Here is a 23,520-nt window from a genome sequence, read left to right on the forward strand (position 1 = left end):
TTACTCTGCCGCAAACGTAACAGATATCCCGTCCACTGCATTACGATGTCCATAGGCTATAATGGAACTGCAATACGGTCGATGGGATATCTGTCACATTTGTGACAGAGTAACTCCCACTGCTAAACTATAAACCAGGCCCTAAGTGCTTCGTGGTCATTGTCCATTCTTGTTGTACTATACAGAAAATTATAATCAATATTGCTTGTGCAAAGTCCTTTTTTAAAGGTTGGGCGAGGAGAAAAGTCAGAACCTTCAGTCTGCGTGCCACTATCAGATCAACAGATTGGGCTGTGACCTTGGAATGCTTGTTTACAATGTCAACCGCAGTAGAAGACATCAACCTAAATTCATGGTCTGAAGACAAGGGGCCAACTGGCCTTTGTGTTTTGCAGTCTCCTGCGATAATTGTATGTAGGTGGTCGATCATATCCTAAATTCTATCTACATTAACTGATTGTAGGTTTACAGGGACAGAATGTATGTAACTGTTTATAATAGAAATATGCCTAGCCCCAGGTGCAACGCCTGTTGAAATAACTATACCCAGCACATCTCTACACTTTGACGGAATTATCATTATTTTAACATACAGGTTCATCATCACTCAAATCAGCAGGTCGCCAGATGCTCTCCCTGTTGGTGATGGTACTGCATTGTTTGTGAATGTAATGTGCCCTGATCTAAAGACCAGCTCAGTCGTCCACGTCTCCCGCAATAGAATGACATGGTGTTGATCTATAAAGACACCACATTCAGAATCCACAATCTTGGCTCTAACCCCTGCTACGTTCCAATATAGTAATTTTAAACTGTTGTTTGGACACAGGTTCACCCCTGCATTATGGGCTAGTAAATTGATGCTCAGATTCTTTTGTAGCACTGGGGGTTTAGGGGCAATTGAAAATATTCCCATTTTGTCTTCATTTCGTTAATATTACCTATGGGCTCAATTGTTCAGGTACTAAATGATAGTGGACATTTCAGCATTAGTAGTGTACCAGTCCCACTCTGATTTTTCCACAGTCAATCTATTTCAGACAGATTGACTGCGTAGGCAGCTGGGAGCGCAATAGTTTGAGAAGGGATTTGGTTAGTTTGAGATGCAAGCGCTATTTGGAGCTGTTAATAGGTATGGGGTGTACGGGATCCTTCCCCTTTATTTGATGGAAGTTGGAATTTAGATCCATTGCCAAAGCCAACAGGTTGCCCATTTTGTCATTGAGGACCTTAGACAGCCTTTCAATACAGACTCTTAGGCTTGTTATCTCTGTTTTAGTGAGATTAACTGTGGTTTGGTCCCTGCCTACTGCAGAAGCACTAGTAGGAGTTGTTAATGCCTGGGTGTTATCGGGAATTAATTCTTACAATGGCCTCTAGTGCAGTGGTTCCCAACCTGTGGTCCAGGGACCACTGGGGGTCCGTGAAGCCTTCTCAGGGGGTCCGCGACTGCTTAGAAAATTAAAAAATATTAATAAATATTGACAAATTAGGTCCCAAGCTTCCAGTAATGATTTAGTGGGGGGTCCCCGGATTCCAATGATGATTTGGTGGGGGTCCTTGGGCTCCATTAATGATAAAGTGGGGGTCCACAGAAGCCCAAAGGTTGGGAACCACTGCCCTAGTGCATCGAACCCGTTGTTGCACTGAATAAATACTGTGAGACTGTAACAGCCAGATCTAAAGGCTTCATTAGTGGGGTCTTTGGGCCTCATTATGAGACTGGCGGTGATGGTCGGACCGCCACAACTGTTGCAGTCCGACCACCACATTACAACCCTGGCGGGCGGACCCGCCAGGAGACCTCCGTCTCTTCAAGGAACATGGTTCCCGACGGGGTAACGGCGGTCTGAGTTATACTCAACCAGGGCGGCGCTGAACTCCCCGCCGCCTGGCTGATTACAACTCACCTTAGTGCCGGTCTTTCCATGGCGGTCTGACTGCTATAGAAATGATGGCAGTAAGGGTGTGCTGGGGGCCACAGGGGAGTCCCTGCACTGCCCATGTTTTGCAGACGGTGCTTGTTCCGAGGGTGCTGTGTGCTACGGTATTGGCTTTGGCTCCCTTAAAGGAGCTGAGGCCAATATTGTAGCACTGTTCGCACCGGTAAGCCCAGTGGGAAAGCATATTACAATGTTCCCACCAGTCAGCCCAGCTGAAACACTGTAATACGTTCAGGTGGGACACCACCGGTATGATGGTGGTGTCCACCCCACGGCGTTCGTGGCCTGCTTTTCGGACTGCCAGAGTTGTTAAGAGGCCCTTTGTTGGCTGGTCCCAGAGAGTGGTAGTGTGTTGGTATGTATGTCAGCGTTAGTGTGGACTTGTGCACCAGCGCCCTCTGGCTTGTTGAAACATGATTTAATATCGCCCTTTGTGCCCTTCCCTGATTTTCTTCCCTTAGCCTGTGTAGCTAGAAGAGCTCCAACCTCTTCAATCAATACATTTATTTAATTTAGGGTGAAATTCTCAGATAAATGCCTTAGTTGCTTTTTGCTTTCCCTAGGTCAGATAGTTTATTGTTGGCTTTAAGTTTTACCATGATGATTAGGAAAGCAAAACCTTTGATATTGTTAGTACATCCAGATTAAATTTAGCAGAGAGAAAGAAGCAACAATAGTTTCAAAGGCTTTCCACCCCAGAGTAAGCTAGTAATAATAGTATCTAGCTAACAATATCACACAAAATACATAAATAAACTGGCTCTAATAGCTTTAAGTAATGTTTTAGACTGTATTTATATTTGAATCTAAAATAAACTAAATCAGATTTGATGTAATCCTTTGGGTGTAGATCAGAACCATGAAGATGATGATTCTTCCAATAATCAATTTCACCTCATCTGGTTCGGATTTCTAAACTATCCTTTAGGAAGATTGACATTCAACATTTTTTGAGAATGAGAAAACAGTTAGGCTTAATTTATCTTAGAAAGGCTTATCAGCAAAACATCCACGGTCACAGAATGGTATATAGGCAATGTTCCTGTGGAAAGAAGTAGGAATTACAGTTTGGAAGAGTAACGTTGGGTCAGATAACACACACTCAGTGTCAATGAACCGTAAAGTTGCAGCAATGAGATATGCCATTCAGTGACTTTATAATAATCAGGGCAGGCCTGCCTTGTGCCCATCAGCAACAGGAAGAAGCAGGGCAGGGCCATCCCTTTTGGTCCCTTCTCCAGGTGACTTGGTGAGGCATCATGTAAAACTATCGAGCTGCCGGCAAAGATTAGTGAACCTGGCATAGGTGGCACCAGGTAGACTATCAAATATTACTAGCTCCATCTCTAACACCATGCCACTTAGCCTACATACAACTGGAGTTGATCACAGTCTTATAAGTAAAAGGAATGCTCAAGATTTAAAGCCAACGCTAATCATCACCATGGAAGCATACACCACAGCCCGGGCCATCCAAAACCTCCCCTCTTTCCTTCAAACAATGTTAGATATATGTACCATCTCGACAGGTTCAGGCCTGCTAAACACTAACCCGGCACCTGATAGGAAAGTTGCTCCCTCGCCACGTTTGACAAAGAAACCTTTCATTTATATGAACAATGTTCCTAAACTAAGGGGGTGGGGTCAAAAGAAGTCAACAGCTCCCTAGTCAATAATGTAACACATTGGACTTGATCCCAGCGGCAATGCCTTTCTTTAACAAACTCGGACATTGCACATGGCCAGCACCTGCCAAGTTACACTGACGATTATGACAGCATTAAACTATATCTGAGAAACTACTCTATGGTTAACGCTTGTTAGCTTTGGACAGTCAATCATTTCCCCCCTATGGCTTCAATCTACCATTCAAAAGTACTTGAAGTCTGCAATCTCCTAGGTCACATAGGTATGGGGATTTCCATATGACAGGTAATCCTGAATCAATAGCTGCCCAAAATCTAGTCTGAGCTCTCTCTGCAGTCCATTCAAACCCCGTAGAAGTTGTAAGCTCTGTACAATCTCCTCTAAAAGAAATTTACTGACTGAACCGCGTTATGTTTATCAATAAGTGTGAGGGTATTCCCTAGCCACAATTTCAGCCTTCAGTCCCTGAAACCGAGCCTGCAATCCCGATTCTCCCTAATTCTCATGATCCACCATTACAGCATTGCAATTCACATGGTAATATTACTCACTTACCATCCCTAAACACTAATATACCTGTCCAGTGCAAACTAGGTCAGTCTCCCCCACGCATTCCTTGAAAGGGTCTTCCCAACTGAGAATGGGGATCTGTCCCCTCCCCTGTTACTACCCTGACATATTGCAGGCCTGCGCTGAAAAATCATCGATCTAGATTGGGGAGCTTTCAGTAACATTTTGACATAGTACTCTTCAGACTGGGTTACTCCAACTGCAGCCTCCTAATGTGAGTCAAGAACATGCTAAATGTATCCATAAAAAACTGGGGGTTGATAGCAAAGATGTCTTAGGCCTGTCTATAAGGGGAAGCGATGGTAGTAAGGTAGATTTATATAATGTGTACATACAGTGCAGAGGAATAAAGAATACCTCATGTTGAAATTGCTCGCCCACCAACTCTCAGACAGAATGGATAATGCACCTCTTCTAATTGCTGGAGATTTCAACACTACATTTGAGCCACTAGATGGTTTAGCCTGGGCCACTGACATATAAGATGAATATAGAGGTAAAATGATACCGGAGAGTGACCCTTTACGCTCATTGGCAGTCTCTGTCATGCAGCTATTGTTAATCACCTTGACCGACGGCCTGCAAGCTTGTAATGGGAGACTTACATCTAATATACACTGTGCCTCAACATTTGTATGGAGTGATAGCCAGAGCAAAATTAATTATGACATCGATCTCTGGCATGCAGCGTTGGATTTCAATATTCTGACCAAACCGGATAGAGATAATAACGCCCTCAAGTTAGCATTAAAAGGCAATCTATTGAGAAACATTACTGACCCAGGTGCTCAATCAAAGATGATCCTAACACTGGAGAACAATGGAAAATTCATTCAACGGTCAAAGCTATGCCTTGATACTGCCACATTATTGCAAATCTACAACATTTTCAATAATATTCTTGAACCTTTTACTGAGCATCCACCCGACACAGTTCCACTACTCTATCTTCATGGCGATTTATTTAAGGACCTGTATTATCTATGCACAAAGGAGTTCCAAAACAAGAAAGGGCCACTACATCAGTCACCCACTTGGTACTCAAATGAATGTCGCACGTCCGAAAGATTATTAATTAAGGCCGTTAGGAAAGGGGTCCGAGAGGCAATTAGTGCAGCTGGCGCAAATTATAAACAGATTACATCATCCTCTAAGCAGAGATGGATCGACTCAAATTGGTCAGCACTGGTTGAGGCATCTATAAGATTCCCTGACCTTTTGGCACATTTTCTCACATGGTATCCGTAAGCAAACAGGCTTTTTGCAGGCCCCCACACTTTTTTTGCCCCCATTTGGACTATTAGCTGCTGGTTTTCGACTCTGAGAGTGCATTGAGGCCTGCTAAACAGGTCTCAGTGAAAGTGTTTTAACCCCAGACAAATTGCATGTCGTGCTGGATACACCCAATTGGCAAGACCTGGCTTACTCATAAGTCCCTAGAATATTATACCCAGGGTACTGAGGGCATGTAAGACTGAGTGCCTACTCAGGGCTGCAGCACTGTTTGCGCCACCCTTCGTGTGACAAGGTACTAAATGGCCCCAAGCTTGCCACTGTAGACTGGAAAGACAATGTTGTCACTGCCCAGTTCGGCTTTGCCATTTAAACCCAGGGCACAGTCAACCTCTCCCTTAACATTATATATATGTTAAGTAAGACGTGTTTTATATGTTTTAACAGAAATACTTCCAAATTGTCATTTTGCTGTGAGTAAAGTTGGTAGCCCCATTGGATAATGCAGAGTTACCGGGTGGCATCCCAACCTGGCTCACCTTTGACTGCTACTACCAAAGTGGGTCATGTCAGGTATCAAATTAATTGTGGCATTAAATGAGACTTGATGGCCATGACACATTTTATGTCACTTTTAAAGGTAAGCAACGTTTGCGAAGCTGCCACTCTGTACCCCAGCTAGTCCAGTGGTCTCACAAAGGCACTGACACACAGACAGCTTTCTGCCCACCTGGGGAAACATGTAAACAACTCCCAGGCCAAGAAAAAAGGATGCTGCCGCATTGGAAGGTGTGACCTCCTCCCACAGAATCGCTACCCGGGGTGTTAGCCCAAAAGGTGAGCTTCAAACATGAAGCCACCTTTAAAGGGCTGCTGTGATAACACTCCTGGGCAGGATGACCTTTTTTTTCCCCAAAGACAGAGTAGAGACAGGGACAGAGAAGGGAAAACCAGTTCACAAAACAGTTTTCCAGGGGCGTGTAACCTCATGGTAGCCACACCTCTGGGGATGGGCTGCCAAGGTCCCTACGGTCAAGGAAGGATTCTGCCTTGTTGGTTGTGGCAAGAATGTTGCACCCTGGGATAGCCAGATGCCACACTGGAACTATGTCACCAAAGAGGAAGGGACCAACCAGCCCATTGGCTACTGACCGTGTTGTCCCTTTGGGGCACTTTACCGGGTCATAATGGGAACCCCAGGCACCTGAGACCACTCTGCACCTATTGGAAGTGCACTAGGAGAGGTTGCAACGCCAGAGCGACTATACCTGCTGCATTTTGGGCTAGTGGAGTTTGGACCCTCTTCTGCATACCTAGCTAGGGGAAACACTGATCTTTGGCCCCAGTCTGAAGCAGAGACTCTAAGTGTCTATTGGCTGGTCCCCCAGAACAGCACTGGGGACATTAAAGCTGAAGGAGCCCAAGTTGCATCTCTGGTAGCCGCTGCAGAAGTCTTACCGCTGACAGACACCGGACACCCCCAAAGACAATTTGGAGATAGCCAAAAGATTTAACCGTGTCTGCTTGACCTGTAAGAGTTGGTTGTGACTAGATTTGTCACCCGCAAGAGACACCAGCCTCCAAGAAAGATTTGCACAGTGACCGCTGTGTTACAAAAGCATAAGGTCCGCATCATCAGCCCTGCAGACCTAGGGAGGTTTTTGTGGGATCCCGAAAACCATAGACACAGTCACCCCCCACTCACCTGTGCACCGAGGACTCGACCGACTTCAACCCCATGGACCGCACAGCATCCAGAGCATCCTTGAGCCTGCATTCCTTAGCATCAGGAACACTCCATTTTCATCTATGGTGGTCATCACGTAAAGTTTGGATCTCGCCCTAAAAACACTCTGGTGGACAGGTAACTGTCCAAAGTATCCTCTCTGGGCCCCAGGACCTTTGTCCTGACAGACTTCGTCACCCAACATGGTTGGGTGTTGCTGAACTAACGTTTCCAAACTTTTCAAAAGTTTTGAAAGTTTCTATTGACCAATGCTTGTTTGTGGTTGATGCTAAAGTTATTTATTCCTTTAAAATTCTATATCTCCAGAACTCTCTGGTGAATTTTGATGATCGCAGTCTCTAAGGATTCATATACATCTAATCTATTTTTCTAACCTGGTGTCTTGTTTCTTTCGTGTTGTGTGACTATCTTATTCTGTTGTTTGGTGTTGTTAAATGCTTTACATGTTGTTCCTTTGCCAAGCCTTACTGCACACAGCCACAGCTACCCAGGATTGAATTTAAGATTAAGTAAACGTACCTGACTGGACCCAAGACGGTATTTCTGCATGTACTTCACTGTAGGGTTACCAGCCAAACCATACAGTACACCTCAAATCCTCACATTAACCTCAATACTCACAGTTCCATAGGACATTTTGTGCAACCGCAGCAGTGGGAGGAGCATTTTACGGAGATGTAAGCATCAACCTGTTCAGGGGCAGGTATAATAATGTTTGACGCACAAGTCCTGGAGACCACAAATGACAATGGCCCCAGTCTATTCACATTAGATGATACTCTTAAGGCCAGCCAGTCCTTGCAACTTGGGAAGGTACCCGGCCCAGACAAAGTCCCATGCAACTTGTTTCGCTCAGATCCTGGGATTTGGGGCCCTTATATAAACACATTGAAAGAATTATGGCAGGAGCTAAAATTCCTGACTCGTGGTGCAGTGCTTAGATAATTCCACTGTTCAAGAAAGGTGATAAACCACTCCCTTACAACTATCGGCCTGTCAGTTTAATCGATCAACTTCAGAAGGTATTCTGCCATCAAATTCTTGACAAATTACTTGATTAAATTGATGAGGCCAGCATTCTATCTCCTTTCCAAACAGGCATTTGCACCAGGGTGAGTACTACTGACCAGATCTTTCGACTCAGTTTAATTGTCTCGAAATATCTCAGGCTTTTCAAGAACCATCTGTATATGGCCTTTGTGGACTTCGGGCGGCCTTCCATCTAGTTCCAAGACAGCAGCTGTGGTCAACGATTGCAACAATAGAATTTCATTCTCCACCTCTAGATGTTCTTATTAGACTACACGAGAACAACTTTGCACATAAATTATGTAGTTAATTAGCTTTGTGCCTGTGTCCACGACTCCCCTACACTAGGCTGTTCTCCTGTTCCAGCACTATTTGCAGATGATACTCTTCTGCTTTATTGCACCCTGCCTGGGTTTCAAAATCTGCTCAACAAATTTGCTGACATTTCTGATCTTCAAGCTCTAGAAGTGACATCTTAATAACCAGGATCATGGTATTTAAACCTCATAAATCAAGCAGAGGCAGGTTTCAGATGAAGGTGTTGATCCTGCAAACAGTCAACAAATGTGATTATCTAGGAGTAAGAATTGATAAAGCCTATAACTGGAAATTTCACATCCAAAAATGCGAACTGACTTTGCTTCACAGAGCATCAGTTGTAACCACCCTGAATCTGTTTCCCAGTTATTGAAGTGTATAAGGCAAAGGCACAGGCAGCAGCCCTGTATGGGACAGAAATTTTGGGGGTTGAAAATATTAGTGGTTTGACTCTCAAAGAAAATTGTTTTTTAAGATCCTTATTCAGTTTGCCTCAGAGTACTCCTATAACTCCCCTATTTTTTGACACAGGGCATAAAAGGTTTAGTGAAGTAGCAACTTTAAAACCTCTATTGGGTTAGTTTGAGGTCTGCTCCTGAGCTACAGCAATATAGGCTCTCTGCAGAAGACATTTTGCACTCAGGCCAAGCACATCTCAGACCTAGATCAATAAAATAAGATTTGATATACGAGACCATGGGATAAGCACCCACTGGGGTAATCCCTCATTAATTAAAAACAGTGCTAAGGTTGTAGTAAAAGCTTCTTTGTGGAATAGCAAGATAAGATAAATCACCACTGTAATGATAAATTAGCTGGATTGGGGGGAGAATTTATATTGCAACCATAAATGGATGCAATCAAACCGTCTCAGGCCTGCACTTTGAAGCATATTCATGAGAGGCTTGTACCACTCGAGCGTCACTTTTTGTTACACTCCGATGGCGCAAGCCTCTAAACCATATCTATGAGGCCACATAAAGCCACTCTGTGTGGCTTTGCATGTCCTCATAGACAAAGAGTAAGACAAAGCAGTGCAAGTAGCTGTGTTGCCTTACTCTGTGCGAGGGAGGAGTTCTATATACATTGCAGTGGGTCACCCATGGATTTTGACACTGCCCCAGATTTACTTAATCACGTCAACCTGGGGCCCAAACCTTACACCTCTCCAGAGCAGGCATAACGAGGAAAAATATTGTAATTTCTACTCGTTTTTTCCTCTTTCCATGTGTGCTACATTCTGCAGCACACATAGAAAGAGGAAAAAGCCTCTCAGGATTTGTTTTTGTGCAGGAAGGTGTTCCTTCCTGCACAAAAAAATCCTTTATGTAATGGAGGCCCCCTTGCACCATGGTGCAAGGGTGCCTGCATTGGCGCTACACATCCAACTGTGTGCGGGGAAAGGACCGGAATGTACCATATTTCATAAATATGGGGCATTCCTGTCCTTCTACTTTGGCGTAGGGCTGCGCAGCAACAAGGCTTGCTATGCTGCCCTACGCCAACTCCCCATAAATATGGGCCTTTGTTTATAAAATTCAGGTTGGGGACACTGTTATTCCGCAAGTTTACTTGTAATTGCAAGCCAACCGAACTAAGGGCCTGATTATGACTTCGGCGGAGGGGATTACTCGTCCCAAATGTGATAGATATCCCGCCTGCCGAATTACGAGTCCATTATATCCTATGGAACTCGTAATACAGTGGGTGGGATATTTGTCAAATTTGGGACAGAGCAATCCACTCCTCCTAAGTCATAATCAGGGCCTATATCTCCACTCTGTGCACTTTGTAATCATGCGATTGAGGGCACTGAACATGTACTATTCTTTTGTACTGCGTATGATAGGCCAAGACAGATTTGGATCAAGACAATTTTCATTGCTCTAGGTGTGAGGCATTTTAAAGTGGCTTACTGACTTTTACAATCTGATACCAGCCCTTTTATAGTTCTTGGACTCAGTCAATTTTTATATGCTGTTTTGCTATTAAGGAAAAGGGTGTGCATCCTGTTATGACCCCTTATAGTTTTGACCTCTTTAATTGTTTTGCCTTCTTAACTGCTGATAATCTATATTTATGTTCTGTATCTATATTATTATGGTTCTATGCAAGCTGAATCTATTATGCACTTTATTCAACCAACAGTTTTTATGGATTATGTGGCCAATTTACAATCAAGACTGTCACTTTTAGATGTTTTCCTTAAATATTTTTTTGTATGCTTATTTAGTACCCTTTGCCTGCTGAAAGTTTTTTTCATTGTCAAATTTTGAAGAACTATTTTATATACTAACAATTTCTGGATGTGATTTTTATGATGTATGACATGTTTTATGGGCTGGTTTAGGGAAGTTATAGTTAGGAAATAGAATTAAAAAACATGGATATTCACTTAAAAACAAAGGTTACTAGGATGTTATAGTTAAGCTCACATTTTAAATGTACAAAACCATAGTTTAGTTAGAGTTATAGTTAGAGTTACGTCAAGTAACTACAACTTGTGCCCTAAGGTAACTATAACTCGCGCCCCCACCATGCAGAGTTTTCTCATCAAAAACTTTACTGCAAATATCACATTGATATTATCACTAATGTTATCAAAGATATCATGAGTGTCATGGGTAATTAGCAGTGCATGGCGAGGGTGTTAGTTATAGTGACCTTAGGGCACGAATCATGAAATACTTTCAACAAAGGAACCTCTGTTCCAGACTGGGTCCTCGCCTCAAAACCCCACCATGCAGGAAAAAAACCCACAGGTGGTACATCTATCATCATTTTTTTAAAATAATTTTCTTGATGATCTTCATCCATATAGAACTAGCCTACGCGTTTCATCCTACTGGACTTCATCAGAGCTAAAAATATAAAAGATATTCAATATATTATTATACACCGTTCTCTACCATTGCCTTAGTTATATCTCATTATTATTGTTCACTTTATGAGCATTATCCATCATAATTATACTAATCAAATGCGGAAAGAAAACAATTCTTATCCACTAACCCTTATAAGGTGTTTTTCTGTATTTTGATATATTATCATCCCAATACTTGGTATTAATAGGCAGCAGTATCTCACTGCTCTTAGATTAGTTTAATAATATTTTGCGAGATTATGTAGAGCTCATAACATCTGAAAAACGGATTTAACAACATTTGGAAGACTTTTTGCTGAATATGACTATGCAAAATATTTTAAAAAAAGAGTTTTGAAATATCGCATTATTATATGTAAATGAAGCCGATAATTCATGTTATTACATTTATGATGTCATTGTGAGAAGATTGTAAATATGGAGTTTTATCGTACAATCTGTCATTATAAGGGTTAGAAGATAAGAATTGTTTTCTTTCCACATTTGATTAGTATAATTATGATGGATATTGCTCATAAATCTGAACAATAATAATGAGATATAACTAAGGCAATGGATCATTAAGCACGGAAATCATATGTTTTGACAGGAATTCTATGCCTCCAGATTCATAATTAACAATGTAATACTCAATTTGATTGATTATGATGGGAAGAATATTATGTTGGATTTGATGTGTATATAGCAACTGATGATTGTAGAGAACAGTGTAGAATAACATATTGAATATCTTGTATATTTTTAGCCCTGATGAAGTCCAGTAGGATGAAACGCGTTGGCTAGTTCTATATGGATAAAGATCATCAAGACAAATTATAAAAAACATTTTATGATGGATTATCTGAATATTTTTGATTTGGACATTACAAATAAGGCATTATAAAGTCAAAGATCATCCTTTACAGATTGCGTGCTGAATTCTGTATTTATTGTATATCGGTTTGAAGGCAAAGGAGTTGGCCTTCTGGATTCGTGCACGCCAACTTAATTTAGAAATTTGAATGTTGATGTGCGACTGGATTTACCTCAACTCCTTGTTCCAGTGTTTAAACTATGAAATGTGTTACCCCCAAACATAAGATCCATTGATAACTATCTTATCTTCAGAAGACTACTCACGAGTAGGCTTTTTCCTTTATAACATGTGTATGTAAACATTTGATTATATGCATGTAGTTAACTATGTGTATTTCTTTGTACAAATAGATAAATTAACTATGGTTTTGAAAAATATATAGATATTCTTTAGATCTGCTTAACAAATATATATGTTACTTATGGTTAAATTATATATATTATTTTATATTTAACACATAAATAGGTCACTGTATGTTTTTTATATAAAGTTATTTGATTAGATACTTTTGGGTTTCTGTTTTATCTATCACAATATGTATACCATTATCATAACTATTTTATCTACAAGTGCTTTACTATTGAAATACTGAAGAAAATATAAAATTAAAAGAAAATATAAGCATTTTTTATAAAAATACATTAACTTCAAGTACAGCAACATCTGAGGTCTGTGTATAAAATACAACCTTATATTTCAAAATATTATCTTCCTTATACATGTATACCCTTTCTATGTAGTTATGCATATATATTTATATATATTTATAATTTTACTCCGCCTGTAGAAAAATAAACTTTAACTATCTTCAAATGCATTACTCTATGTTTCATCTGAAACCTTTCTCAATGTATCCTCTACCTCCACTCTGTGACCGATCCCAAACCTCATTTTACTTCTATGATCTCCAAACTAACTTTTCTAGATACTTCCCTCTTTGGCTCAACTAAACCTCATTTTACTACTATGAACTCCCAAATAACTCTTTCTAAATTCTTCCCTCACGTATGCCTCCTTTGACTCATCCTAAACCTACTTTTTTTACTATGATCTCCCAAATAATACTTTCTAGACTCTTCCCTTCTCTATTCCTTCATTATCCAACTAACAGACCACCCCTTATCCTTTTTGGGTTGTGGAGTAGCGTACTACTTGCCAAAAAACACCTCAACACCTCACCAGAGGGTAGCAACCCTATATAAATACAATTACAATGACCAGCACTTAGGCAAAGAAATTAAGAGGTGCGTAATCACAATGTTAAATCTTGACTAAAGATTTCATTCATAAATTCTGGGTGCGCTTTCAAGGTAAAACTGAAGCCCAATATGGTAACAATCAACCAGTATGATCTTACAGTAGTCTTGGTGAGGTCAACCTCTTTTCGCAATAAAGATTTAAGAGTGAGGAATTGCTTTTTAATCATTAAAATTGTTAGCTAAGCGGATGGTAAGAGAATGAACAAACAAATTGCAATTGCCTATTTCGAACTATGATGTACTTACGCCAGTAAAATCTTTCTATAATGTTCATATTTAAACTAGTACAAAATAATCTCTTGTGTAGCCTGATTGCACTGTTGGACCAAATAGCTTTTCACAAAATAACTTGTGCTACTTGTATGGTGTCCTCTAGATAAGTTAAATCTAAAACTCATTGGCAAATAAAGTGGTAAGTGTTGTGGTGTAACTTCAAAAGCCATAAGAAGGTTATATTATATTGGCATTTTTAGGTTGTACCTTTGTGCCATGAATCTCCAAAAAAGGTATGTTGAGGCTCCTTTGCATCAGAGACTCCATCTTGTGGATCAGCCCTTTCGCCTCGTGGACCTGCTGCTTCAAGGTGCTATAGTCATCGAAGTGGCCAATGACATGACGTCCATTCTTATTGGCAAAATAGCTGTCTGGAGCATCGCCTTCCAGCACTGATGGGATGTTCTTGAGCAGCTTGTGCTTGCAACAATTCTCTGATAATGCACAAAAAGCAATGACAGTTACTGTCAGGATTAAACCATGGAATGTGGCTTTCAAAGCAGTTAAGAGCACAATTTGCTAATAATTCTATAACTGATCGTCCAGTCATATTGCCAGTACATAATCTTTACCAATGAAATCAAACTGAGTATGTTCGAGTCAGCCTCATCAGCCGGGTTAAAGCCTGGCTCTACTGATATTAACATTTATGCATCAATCCTCACACAACAAGAGATATTTTTCACCCTTTACTAGACTGATGTTCACTGATGAAATGCTATTCACATTGAAGGGTCTGTTAGTTTGAGGTAATGTATTTGTAAAGGTGGACGAGCCAACAAATTAACAGGAGGAGCTGAGCCAGAGATGAGCCAAAGGTCTGGCTCCGACCTTAGAGCCCTTGCACGAGCAGGGCCTGAAAATATTTGCTCCATAGAACATAAAATATTATAAAGTCTCTTCAAAATGTAAAAATGTATTTCTTTAACATGTGAAGCTTTGGCATTAATAAGGCACATTACAGCACAGCAGTGAAAAGTACTTATTAAAAAGGATATTTCCGTACAACTACGAGTCATAACTCACATATATGACAGTGTTTCATATGGGATAAAGAAGAAAAAAGAGTTTTGGTGAAAGAAAATAGGCCACACAATTTACGTGGGGAAGTCGCAGTTTATCCAGGTTTTCTCTTTTCACTTGTATAAATCAGCTAGTAAATGGGCATCTATTTTTTTTTCTCCTGTCAAGGCTTTGTTTTTACCTCTTATTGCATGTTTCTGTAGATTCTGGGGGGAGCACAAAGCACACTGTCCCTCTTCTGGTCTCTCTTTAGAGGGATTTTAACCACGCCCATGTTACATCAGTCACTTTCATTGGTTTGTTGGATAGCCTTTTAAAATCCGCTTGTTTTCATTTGTGAAAAGCATGCATACGTCATGCCTTTTCCGGTGTTTAGCCCTCCTCGAGAGTACCAGTAAAATACTGGAAACATACGAGGCTCCATATTTTCCGTATGGTTTCTGGACTAACTTTTCTCTTTATTTCGCAGCGCGATCACGCTGTGTTTTACACAGTGCAGTCATGCTCTTTTTTTCCCATTTAATGTGCCAAGAAAAGTCTGGCTAGGAGTTTACAACGCTAATAGCTCTAACTCGACGTAATGCGAGACTCGTTGCATTGCAAATGCTTGTTAAGTATAGCGTGAATTCGACAGAAGGCTGAGCACTTTACAGGAGCATCAGCTTTATTAGATAAGGTCTTATGTATTGTTTATAGGCATGGGGGAGGGGAGGCTCAGGGCCTTATTTATGGCAAAGTGACCAGAAAGTGACCTTGCTGAGCTGCGCTGCATGACAGTGAAAGAGCAGGAATGTGCCGTATTTAAAAGAATACGGCACATTTCTATCTTTCTCCCTGTGCTGGCTCTGTTTTGGCAGCCTAGTGCCAATGCAGGCTCCCTTCCTTCCACCATGGTGCAAGGGTACCTGCTTTGTAAGGAAGATTGTTTTTGTGCAGAAAGGGGCATCTTCCTGCACAGAAACAATTCCCTGAAGAATTTTCATTATGGGCTTGCAATTCCAACAGGACGTCCATCAGCTGAGCCACAGCCAGGCTTCAGGCTCGAGGCTGGCTTGAGCTTTCAATGGCTCGCCCACATCTATACATTTGATTATACGTCTAAGCCTAAATCCTGTCCTTGTTGGTTTTCTAACAGATGCAAAAGAGCGATTATTGTATAAGAGTTAATATTAATGATGAAAAAAGCAAATGTTCCACAAAGTCAAAGACACATGTTTCTGTACAAAGTCATTTTTTCCTTTGAGCACCTCCTGGTTTCTGGTTCCGTTGTATTGTGGCTTTTCATTTTAATATGAACAGTGATGTACTGAGGTCAATAATTTCTTCAAAACAAGAAAAACATACCGTTTTGGTATGATGGAAATAAAAGCCTGCTCGGTCCAACCCACCCAAATAAAATTGATTTCTCCCATTCCCATAAATACTACTTATTATAACTAGACTGAGACATACTTTTGTTAGCAAGCCCATGGAGAAAAAAAGTGTACAAGTGATGGTACCGCGTCTACCTGTCCTAATGAAATGATCTCAAACAGGAATACTGCAGGCAAAAAATGTTTATCATCTTTGATTTTGGCACCACAGATGTAGAACGTTTTACAGCTAGCTTTGTTTTGCACACATTGTTACTAATGGAAAGTACAAGCAGGCAATTGGTGTAGGACAGAGTAATGATTCGAATCCACCACACCTTTTTTACTGAGGCAGACCAAGGATAAAATGCTCTCAAGGCAAAACCAAATCTATCCTACACAATTAATCCACTACAAAATTAGGTGTATTGCCATTCATTTAAATATCTCAAGCTCTTTGCTTGTTTCCCCACCTATCACCCTCTTCGAGTTGATGTCAAATCTGAAATTCTGTCCGAATCAGATCCAACAAGTTCATTCTCTTCTTCCGAAGAAGCTAAAGCCCCCTCTCTTTAAGAAATTCTGCTCCATATTTATCAAGGTTTTGCGTCACCCTTGTGCCACATAAGGGGGGGTGCAAGGGCAACACACAACCTAGGTGAGATTTATCAAGGCACGTAAGGCCGCCTTGCGTGGCACTGCATGGCTTGATAAATGTGGAGTAACGCAAGGCAGCGCGAATCACTGCCCTGTGTTACTCTGCTCTATGGAGGCATTCCATGGGTGGAGCGTGGGTGTGTCCACACATCCATCCATGTATTTTGGCACCTTCACAGATTTACCATTAGTGGTATACTTGGGAATGAGTCTAAATTCCACCCCTCTCCAAGGGAGGCGTAACAAGGACAAATATCTTTATTTCTCATCGTTTTTTCCCCTTTCTGCAGCACACATAGAAAGAGAAAAATGCCTCTGAGGATTGTTTTTGTGCAGTAAGGTGTCCCTTCATGCACCAAAATAGTCCTGCCTATAACACTGGCACCCCTGCAACATAACCCAAGAGTGCCCACACTGGTGCTAGGCAGCCAAAAGTGGGCCAGTGCTAGGAAATGAGAGGAATGTGCCATATAATGTTAAATATGCTGCATTCCTGCACTTTCCTTTTCATTCAGTGCAGCAAGGTGGTTTGCTGTGTTGCCCTCGATGAAAGATTCATAAGTCTGCCACACTAAACATGTATATCCCGGTTAGGGGGTGGGTGGGTGGTACGAAGGACTCTGAGGCTTATATTAGGTGCAGGTGATATTTATTTAAGAATTTGTGCAAAACGTTGTTTAAGTTTTTGGTGTGCTTTTCTTCTTTAATGTCCCTCTCGTTGTTCTTTACGGGCTCCCCTCTTGACTGGCACGGGCTTGATGTGGACTCCCAGGTGTACCGGAAAACATAGGAACGGAATGGAAGGTAAGTCGGGCGCAGAGATATCTCTAACACAAAAGTAAGATTGGAAGAGACGGGGGGGGGGGGAGAAAAAAAAAGAAAGAGAGAGAGAGACCCGGTTGTGTGTGTGGGAGGGCAGAAACACATGTGCTTCACTCAGACACCCTTAGAGCCCCCCTGTGGATTCTTGCTAGTAATCCGGTCCAGAGTTTTAGGCTCCCTCTGTGCCTCTAATTACTAGCAGGGGTTTTCCCTTCAAACCCCTCTCGTCTGTTCCCCTCTCGACCACTCTCCCCTCCCGCTCTCCTCTTCTCTGTTCCCTGTTTTTACGTGATTAGTTTGTCCTTAAAACAAGGACTGTACCTTGTTTAGCCACGTCCCTCCTGTGATGTGGCGGAACGTGCTCGTCTCCTGCTGGCTGGACCTCTCCTCGGGTCTCGTTCTCACTTTGGGAAGCTCCGGCTTCCCAGTCTCATCTTCTCCGAGGGCTGGAACCGCGTCTTTCGGCTCTCCGTCTCCTCTTCTGGCGTCCGTCGTCTCGGAAGACTCCTCTACGCCCCTCCTCAGTCCGTCGTCCTCCTTTACGTCGCCCGGGACCCGGAAATCCGAGCCCCAGGCGTCTGGTGCCGCCCCCATGTTGCCATGGGAACGGGAAACTCCTTCCTCCGACACGCGCGATCGGCGCCAGTCGGAGGAGTCTGTAGGCGCGGTGGTTGACAGCCGTCTACATACCCCATCCCATGATCAGGACTGATAGAGTACCGTAGGATCGGGAAACCTGGACAAGAAGTCGGCCGGACCTTATTGAGCACCTGGGATATGCCGGATCTGAAAGGTAAAGGGTTGCAGTTCCAGAAACCAACGTAGCACCCGAGCATTAGAGTCCTTATGTGAAGCCAACCAGGTTAAAGGAGCATGGTCGGTGAAGAGGACAAAAGGCCTGCCCAACAGATAATATTGCAGATTTTCAATAGCCCACTTGATAGCTAAGCATTTCCTTTCGATAACCGGACAGTTGCATTCCCGGGGAAGTAATTTCCTACTAATATATACAATAGGATGATCCTGGCCCTCAGCGTCAGGTTGAGTAAGGACAGCCCCTAGCCCCACATTAGAAGCATTGGTATACAAATGGAATGTCCTGGAGAAATCGGGACAACTCAGCATGGGTTCCGTCGTAAGGGACTGTTTCAGGTGGTGAAAGCTGGACAGTTGGGAGTCCGAGAACATGGGTAATTTCGACGGATAGTGCTTTTTAAGGAGATCAGTGAGAGGAGCAGCTAGCGTGGAGTATTGGGGAATAAACCGGCGATAGTACCCCACAAGTCCCAAAAAAGAGCGGAGTTCTCTTTTGGTCGTGGGGACAGATACCCGCAATATAGCCTCTACTTTGTTTTTTTGGGGCTGTAGAAAACCGTTTCCTATAAAGTATCCGAGATACGCGATGTGGTTGTTTCCTAGGTTACATTTCTTTGGGTTGGCCGTGAGGCCTGCCTCATACAATGTGTGGAATATTTTGTGTAGGTGTTGTAGGAGTTCTTCCCATGTATCACTGAAGATTACGATATCATCTAACTACGCCGCGGCAAACGCTTGGAACGGTTTTAAGAGGTGATCCATTAAGCGTTGGAACGTGGCTGGAGCCCCATGAAGACCAAAGGGAAGAACTGTAAAATGATAGAGCCCTAACTGTGTGGAAAAGGCTGTTTTCTCTTTGTATCCCTCCGTCATGTCTAAGGTTGACATATATCGGGCTTTCCCTAATTTCTCAAGTAAATCGTCAACCCGCGGAATGGGATATGTGTCAAAGAGGGATATTTTGTTTAGTTTGCGGAAGTCAATGCAAAACCGGACGGAACAGTCCGGTTTTGGTACTATGACCACAGGGGAACACCATAGGCTTGTAGATGGTTCAATAACATTGAGGGCTAGCATCTTTTGTACTTCCTCTTCAATGAGGTGTCTCCGCACTTCCGGGATCCAGTAGGGTCGTAACCGGACGGTTTTTCCCTCAGGGATTCTAATGTGGTGTTGAATTAAATTAGTTCTCCCCGGTGTCCCTGAAAAAAACTGTGAATGTACGTTTAAGAGGGCTGTGAGTTGGGATCTTTCATTCTCTGTAAGAGAGCTATTAATATGTGGGGCTTCCCCTGCCTCTTCACTGTTTGTAGGGAATAGGTCCATCCCTAAAGCTGTTGCCAGGGTTACTAAAAATCCTGTATCGGTGGGTGTTGTAGTGTCTACTGGTTCTTCCCATTTTTTTTAACAAGTTGACATGATATATTTGTGTCCTTTTAGGGTGTTGAGATAATTCGATCAGATATGTGACTGGGGAAATTGACTTTAAGATCTTATAGGGTCCCTGCCACCTGGCTAAGAGTTTGTTTTCGGATGAGGGTCGTAATATTAGGACTCAGTCATTCGGTTGGAAGGAACAAATTCTGGTCCCTTGATCATAATAAGTCTTTTGGTTTCTCTGAGCTTTCTCTAGATGTTTCCGGACATTGTCCCACACGAATTGTAGTTGGGTTTTTAATTTATTGACATATTCTAACAGGGGTCTTTCTTCTTCTCCCTCTTCTTCCCACAACTCGGCTGCCATGTCGAGTAAGTTTCGCGGCTGTCTCCCAAACACTAGCTCAAAGGGGCTATGTCCGGTGGATGCCTGCTCATGGGTCCTGATGGCATAGAGGACTAAAGGTAGTTTCTGGTCCCAGTCCCTCCCAGAATCCTCGACCGTTTTCCTCAGCAAAGTCTTAATAGTACGGTTGTAGCGTTCAACTAAACCGTCAGTTTGGGGATGATATACCGAAGTTCTTAACTGCCTGATCCCCAGGATTTTACAGATCTGTTTCATGAGGACGGACATAAAAGGCGTTCCCTGATCAGTTAGTATTTCCTGTGGGAACCCTACTCTGGAAAAGAAGGTGATCATGGCTTGGGCTACTGCCTTCGTGGTCATACTAGAGAGTGGAATTGCTTCCGGGTACCTTGTAGCGTAGTCTACTAAGACTAATATATATATGTGTACCCCTTTGTAGAGGGTAAAAGGGGTCCGACCAGATCCATACCGATGCGAGAAAATGGAATATCGATAATGGGAAGTGGCTGTAAAGGGGCCTTCCTAAGAGATCCTGGGTCTATCATTTGACAGCGGGGGCACTGGGCACAATACTTTCTAAGTTGGGCGTAAACCCCGGGCCAATAGAATTGTCTTAGTAGGTATTCCTCTGTCTTCTCCCTACCGTAATGCCTGTCCCCTGGTTGGTTGTGTGCCAGGAATAGGACTTGGGTACGATAGGGTTCGGGTACTACAAGCTGTTTCTTTTTCCCTTGGGTGGAGTTGATGACCCTATATAGAAGGTTCTTGTGGATTAAAAAATAGGGACCTACCTCGTTTGTGGATTCGGATTTTGCACTTCTCCACGCGTGACATAGTGCGGGTCTTCTCGCTGACTAGCTCGAAGAGAGAGAGAAGGATTCATTGTGCTGGCTACCACTTTCTCGGGGATCTGTCCGACCCTTGAGAGTTGATAGTTTTGTTTCCCTTGTCTTTTTTCCCGTCTAGTCAGTTTTACACAGGTTGGTGGTTTCTCAATATGGCTGCTATGAAAGGGTGCTTCAGTCCACCACTCTGGGGAAATTATGGGGGATCTCACTTTGTCTAATAGTTCGGAGAATCTTATATAGTCTGTACCTATGACACAGTCCTCTACTAACCGATCCATGACTCCTACCGGTAGAAAATCCTGATGCTCTTCCCACTCTGTACGAGAACCAAAGGGTAGTTGGTTTTGTCCCCGTGGATGCAGCAGATGGAAACCCATTGGTTGGAAGTTGGGTCCATACAGCTTAATAGGTTTCCTCGTATCACCGAATGACTGCACCCCGAGTCTATAAGAGCCTGTATGGGATTCCCATTTATTTTGATGGTTTATTTGAACCTAAGGTTTCCCTTACCGGTGCACAACACTCTACCCCTAGTGACCCCTATTTCCATGGGTTCTACCCTGTCACCTTTCCTCGGGCACATTCTGGCGATGTGGCCCCATTCCCCACAGCTGTAACATTGAGGCTGTTGCATGGGGGCCACCTCTCCACTCCGATTCGGTCCTGGTTCTTCCTGTAGTCGTCGTGGTGGGTATTTGAGGGGTACCACGGGAGGTTTGGTTATTACTTTGGACCCCGGATTTTTTAACTCAGCAGATCTATGATAGGCACAGGCTAGATCTACCGCCATTTCGGTCTTGACTTTTGGGTGTTGCCTTATCCAACTCCTAGTAGAGCCGGGAAGCGAGTCCAAATATTGCTTCAGTATAACCGCCTTGATAACGTCCTCCCTTTCTGTCCCCAGCGGCCCCAACCATTTTAACCCGAGGTCTTTCACTCTAAAATAGAAGGTTCTGGGATCCTCACTCGGTCCCCACCTAATCTTCCGAAACCTCATTCTATAATACTCTGAGTCATGGCCCACCCTTTCTAATATACTGCTCTTGATATCCTTATAGGGTGTAGTACCTCCTGGGTTGGCAGCTTGGTACGCCGTTTGCAAAGTGCCTGTTAAGAGGGGAGCAATGTATTGACCCCAGCGTTCTTCTGGCCATTGGGCCGAGGAGGCCACGCGTCCGAAGTTCGTGAAGAACGCGTCGGGGTCTTCCCCCTCTTGAAATTTCTGCAGGACAAAACTCGGACGTTCGGATGTACTTTACTTGCTGCGATGGTATCAGTTAATTTCTGTAATGCAGATTCGTGTACCAATTGATTATTAGCCATGATGGTAGCTTGGCTCTTTAATGCGGTTTGCAGGGCTTCCCGGTCTTCTTTTGCCTCCCTCTGATGTGCCTCCCATACGAGCTGAAGGTGGCCTTTGACCTTCAGCTAGTTGCTGAATCATGTCCTCCAGTGTTGGCTTTTCCCCCATCTTCGCCGGCTTCTTCGCACCACCTATTTGTTCATCCCACTTCTGACACCACTGTTAGGGGGTGGGTGGGTGGTACGAAGGACTCTGAGGCTTATATTAGGTGCAGGTGATATTTATTTAAGAATTTGTGCAAAACGTTGTTTAAGTTTTTGGTGTGCTTTTCTTCTTTAGTGTCCCTCTCGTTGTTCTTTACAGGCTCCCCTCTTGACTGGCGCTGGCTTGATGTGGACTCCCAGGTGTACCGGAAAACAAAGGAACAGAATGGAAGGTAAGTCGGGCGCAGAGATATCTCTAACACAAAAGTAAGATTGGAAGAGACAGTGGGGAAGAGAGAGAGAGAGTCCCAGTTGTGTGTGTGGGAGGGCAGAAACACATGTGCTTCACTCAGACACCCTTAGTGCTCCCCTATGGATTCTTGCTAGTAATCCGGTCCAGAGTTTTAGGCTTCCTCTGTGCCTCTAATTACTAGCAGGGGTTTTCCCTTCTAACCCCTCTCGACCACTCTCCCCTCCCCTCCCGCTCTCCTCTTCTCTGTTCCCTGTTTTTACGTGATTAGTTTGTCCTTGAAACAAGGACCGTACCTTGTTTAGCCACGTCCCTCCTGGGACGTGGCGGAACGCGCTCGTCTCCTGCTAGCTGGACCTCTCCTCGGGTCTCGTTCTCGCTTTGGGAAGCTCCGGCTTCCCAGTCTCGTCTTCTCCGAGTGCTGGAACCGTGTCTTTCGGCTCTCCGTCTCCTCTTCTGGCGTCCGTCGTCTCGGAAGACTCCTCCGCGCCCCTCCTGAGTCCGTCGTCCTCCTTTACGTCGCCCGGGACCTGGAAATCCGAGCCCCAGGCGTCTGGTGCCGCCCCCATGTTGCCATGGGACCGGGAAACTCCTTCCTCCGACGCGCACGAACGGCGCCAGTCAGAGGAGTCTGTAGGCGCAGTGGTTGACAGCCATCTACAATCCCCTCCTAGTTTTGGACAATCTTACATCACATATATGAATTGCACATATATCGCTCAAATGTAGCCTTTGCTTTACCT

At 43.3% G+C, this 23,520-nt stretch overlaps 1 protein-coding gene across 1 annotated transcript in view; it reads right to left on the reverse strand.

Annotated features, from left to right (window-relative positions):
* LOC138292459 (myomegalin-like) overlaps positions 1-23,520 on the reverse strand; it is a 1,643,599-nt gene that overhangs the window by 200,923 nt on the left and 1,419,156 nt on the right. The window contains exon 30 of the mRNA XM_069231077.1: positions 13,967-14,193. Coding sequence (XP_069087178.1) covers positions 13,967-14,193 — 227 coding nt within the window. The remainder of the gene's footprint in view (positions 1-13,966; positions 14,194-23,520) is intronic.

Source organism: Pleurodeles waltl, chromosome 4_2 (assembly GCF_031143425.1).
Source record: "Pleurodeles waltl isolate 20211129_DDA chromosome 4_2, aPleWal1.hap1.20221129, whole genome shotgun sequence".
Taxonomy (NCBI): domain Eukaryota; kingdom Metazoa; phylum Chordata; class Amphibia; order Caudata; family Salamandridae; genus Pleurodeles; species Pleurodeles waltl.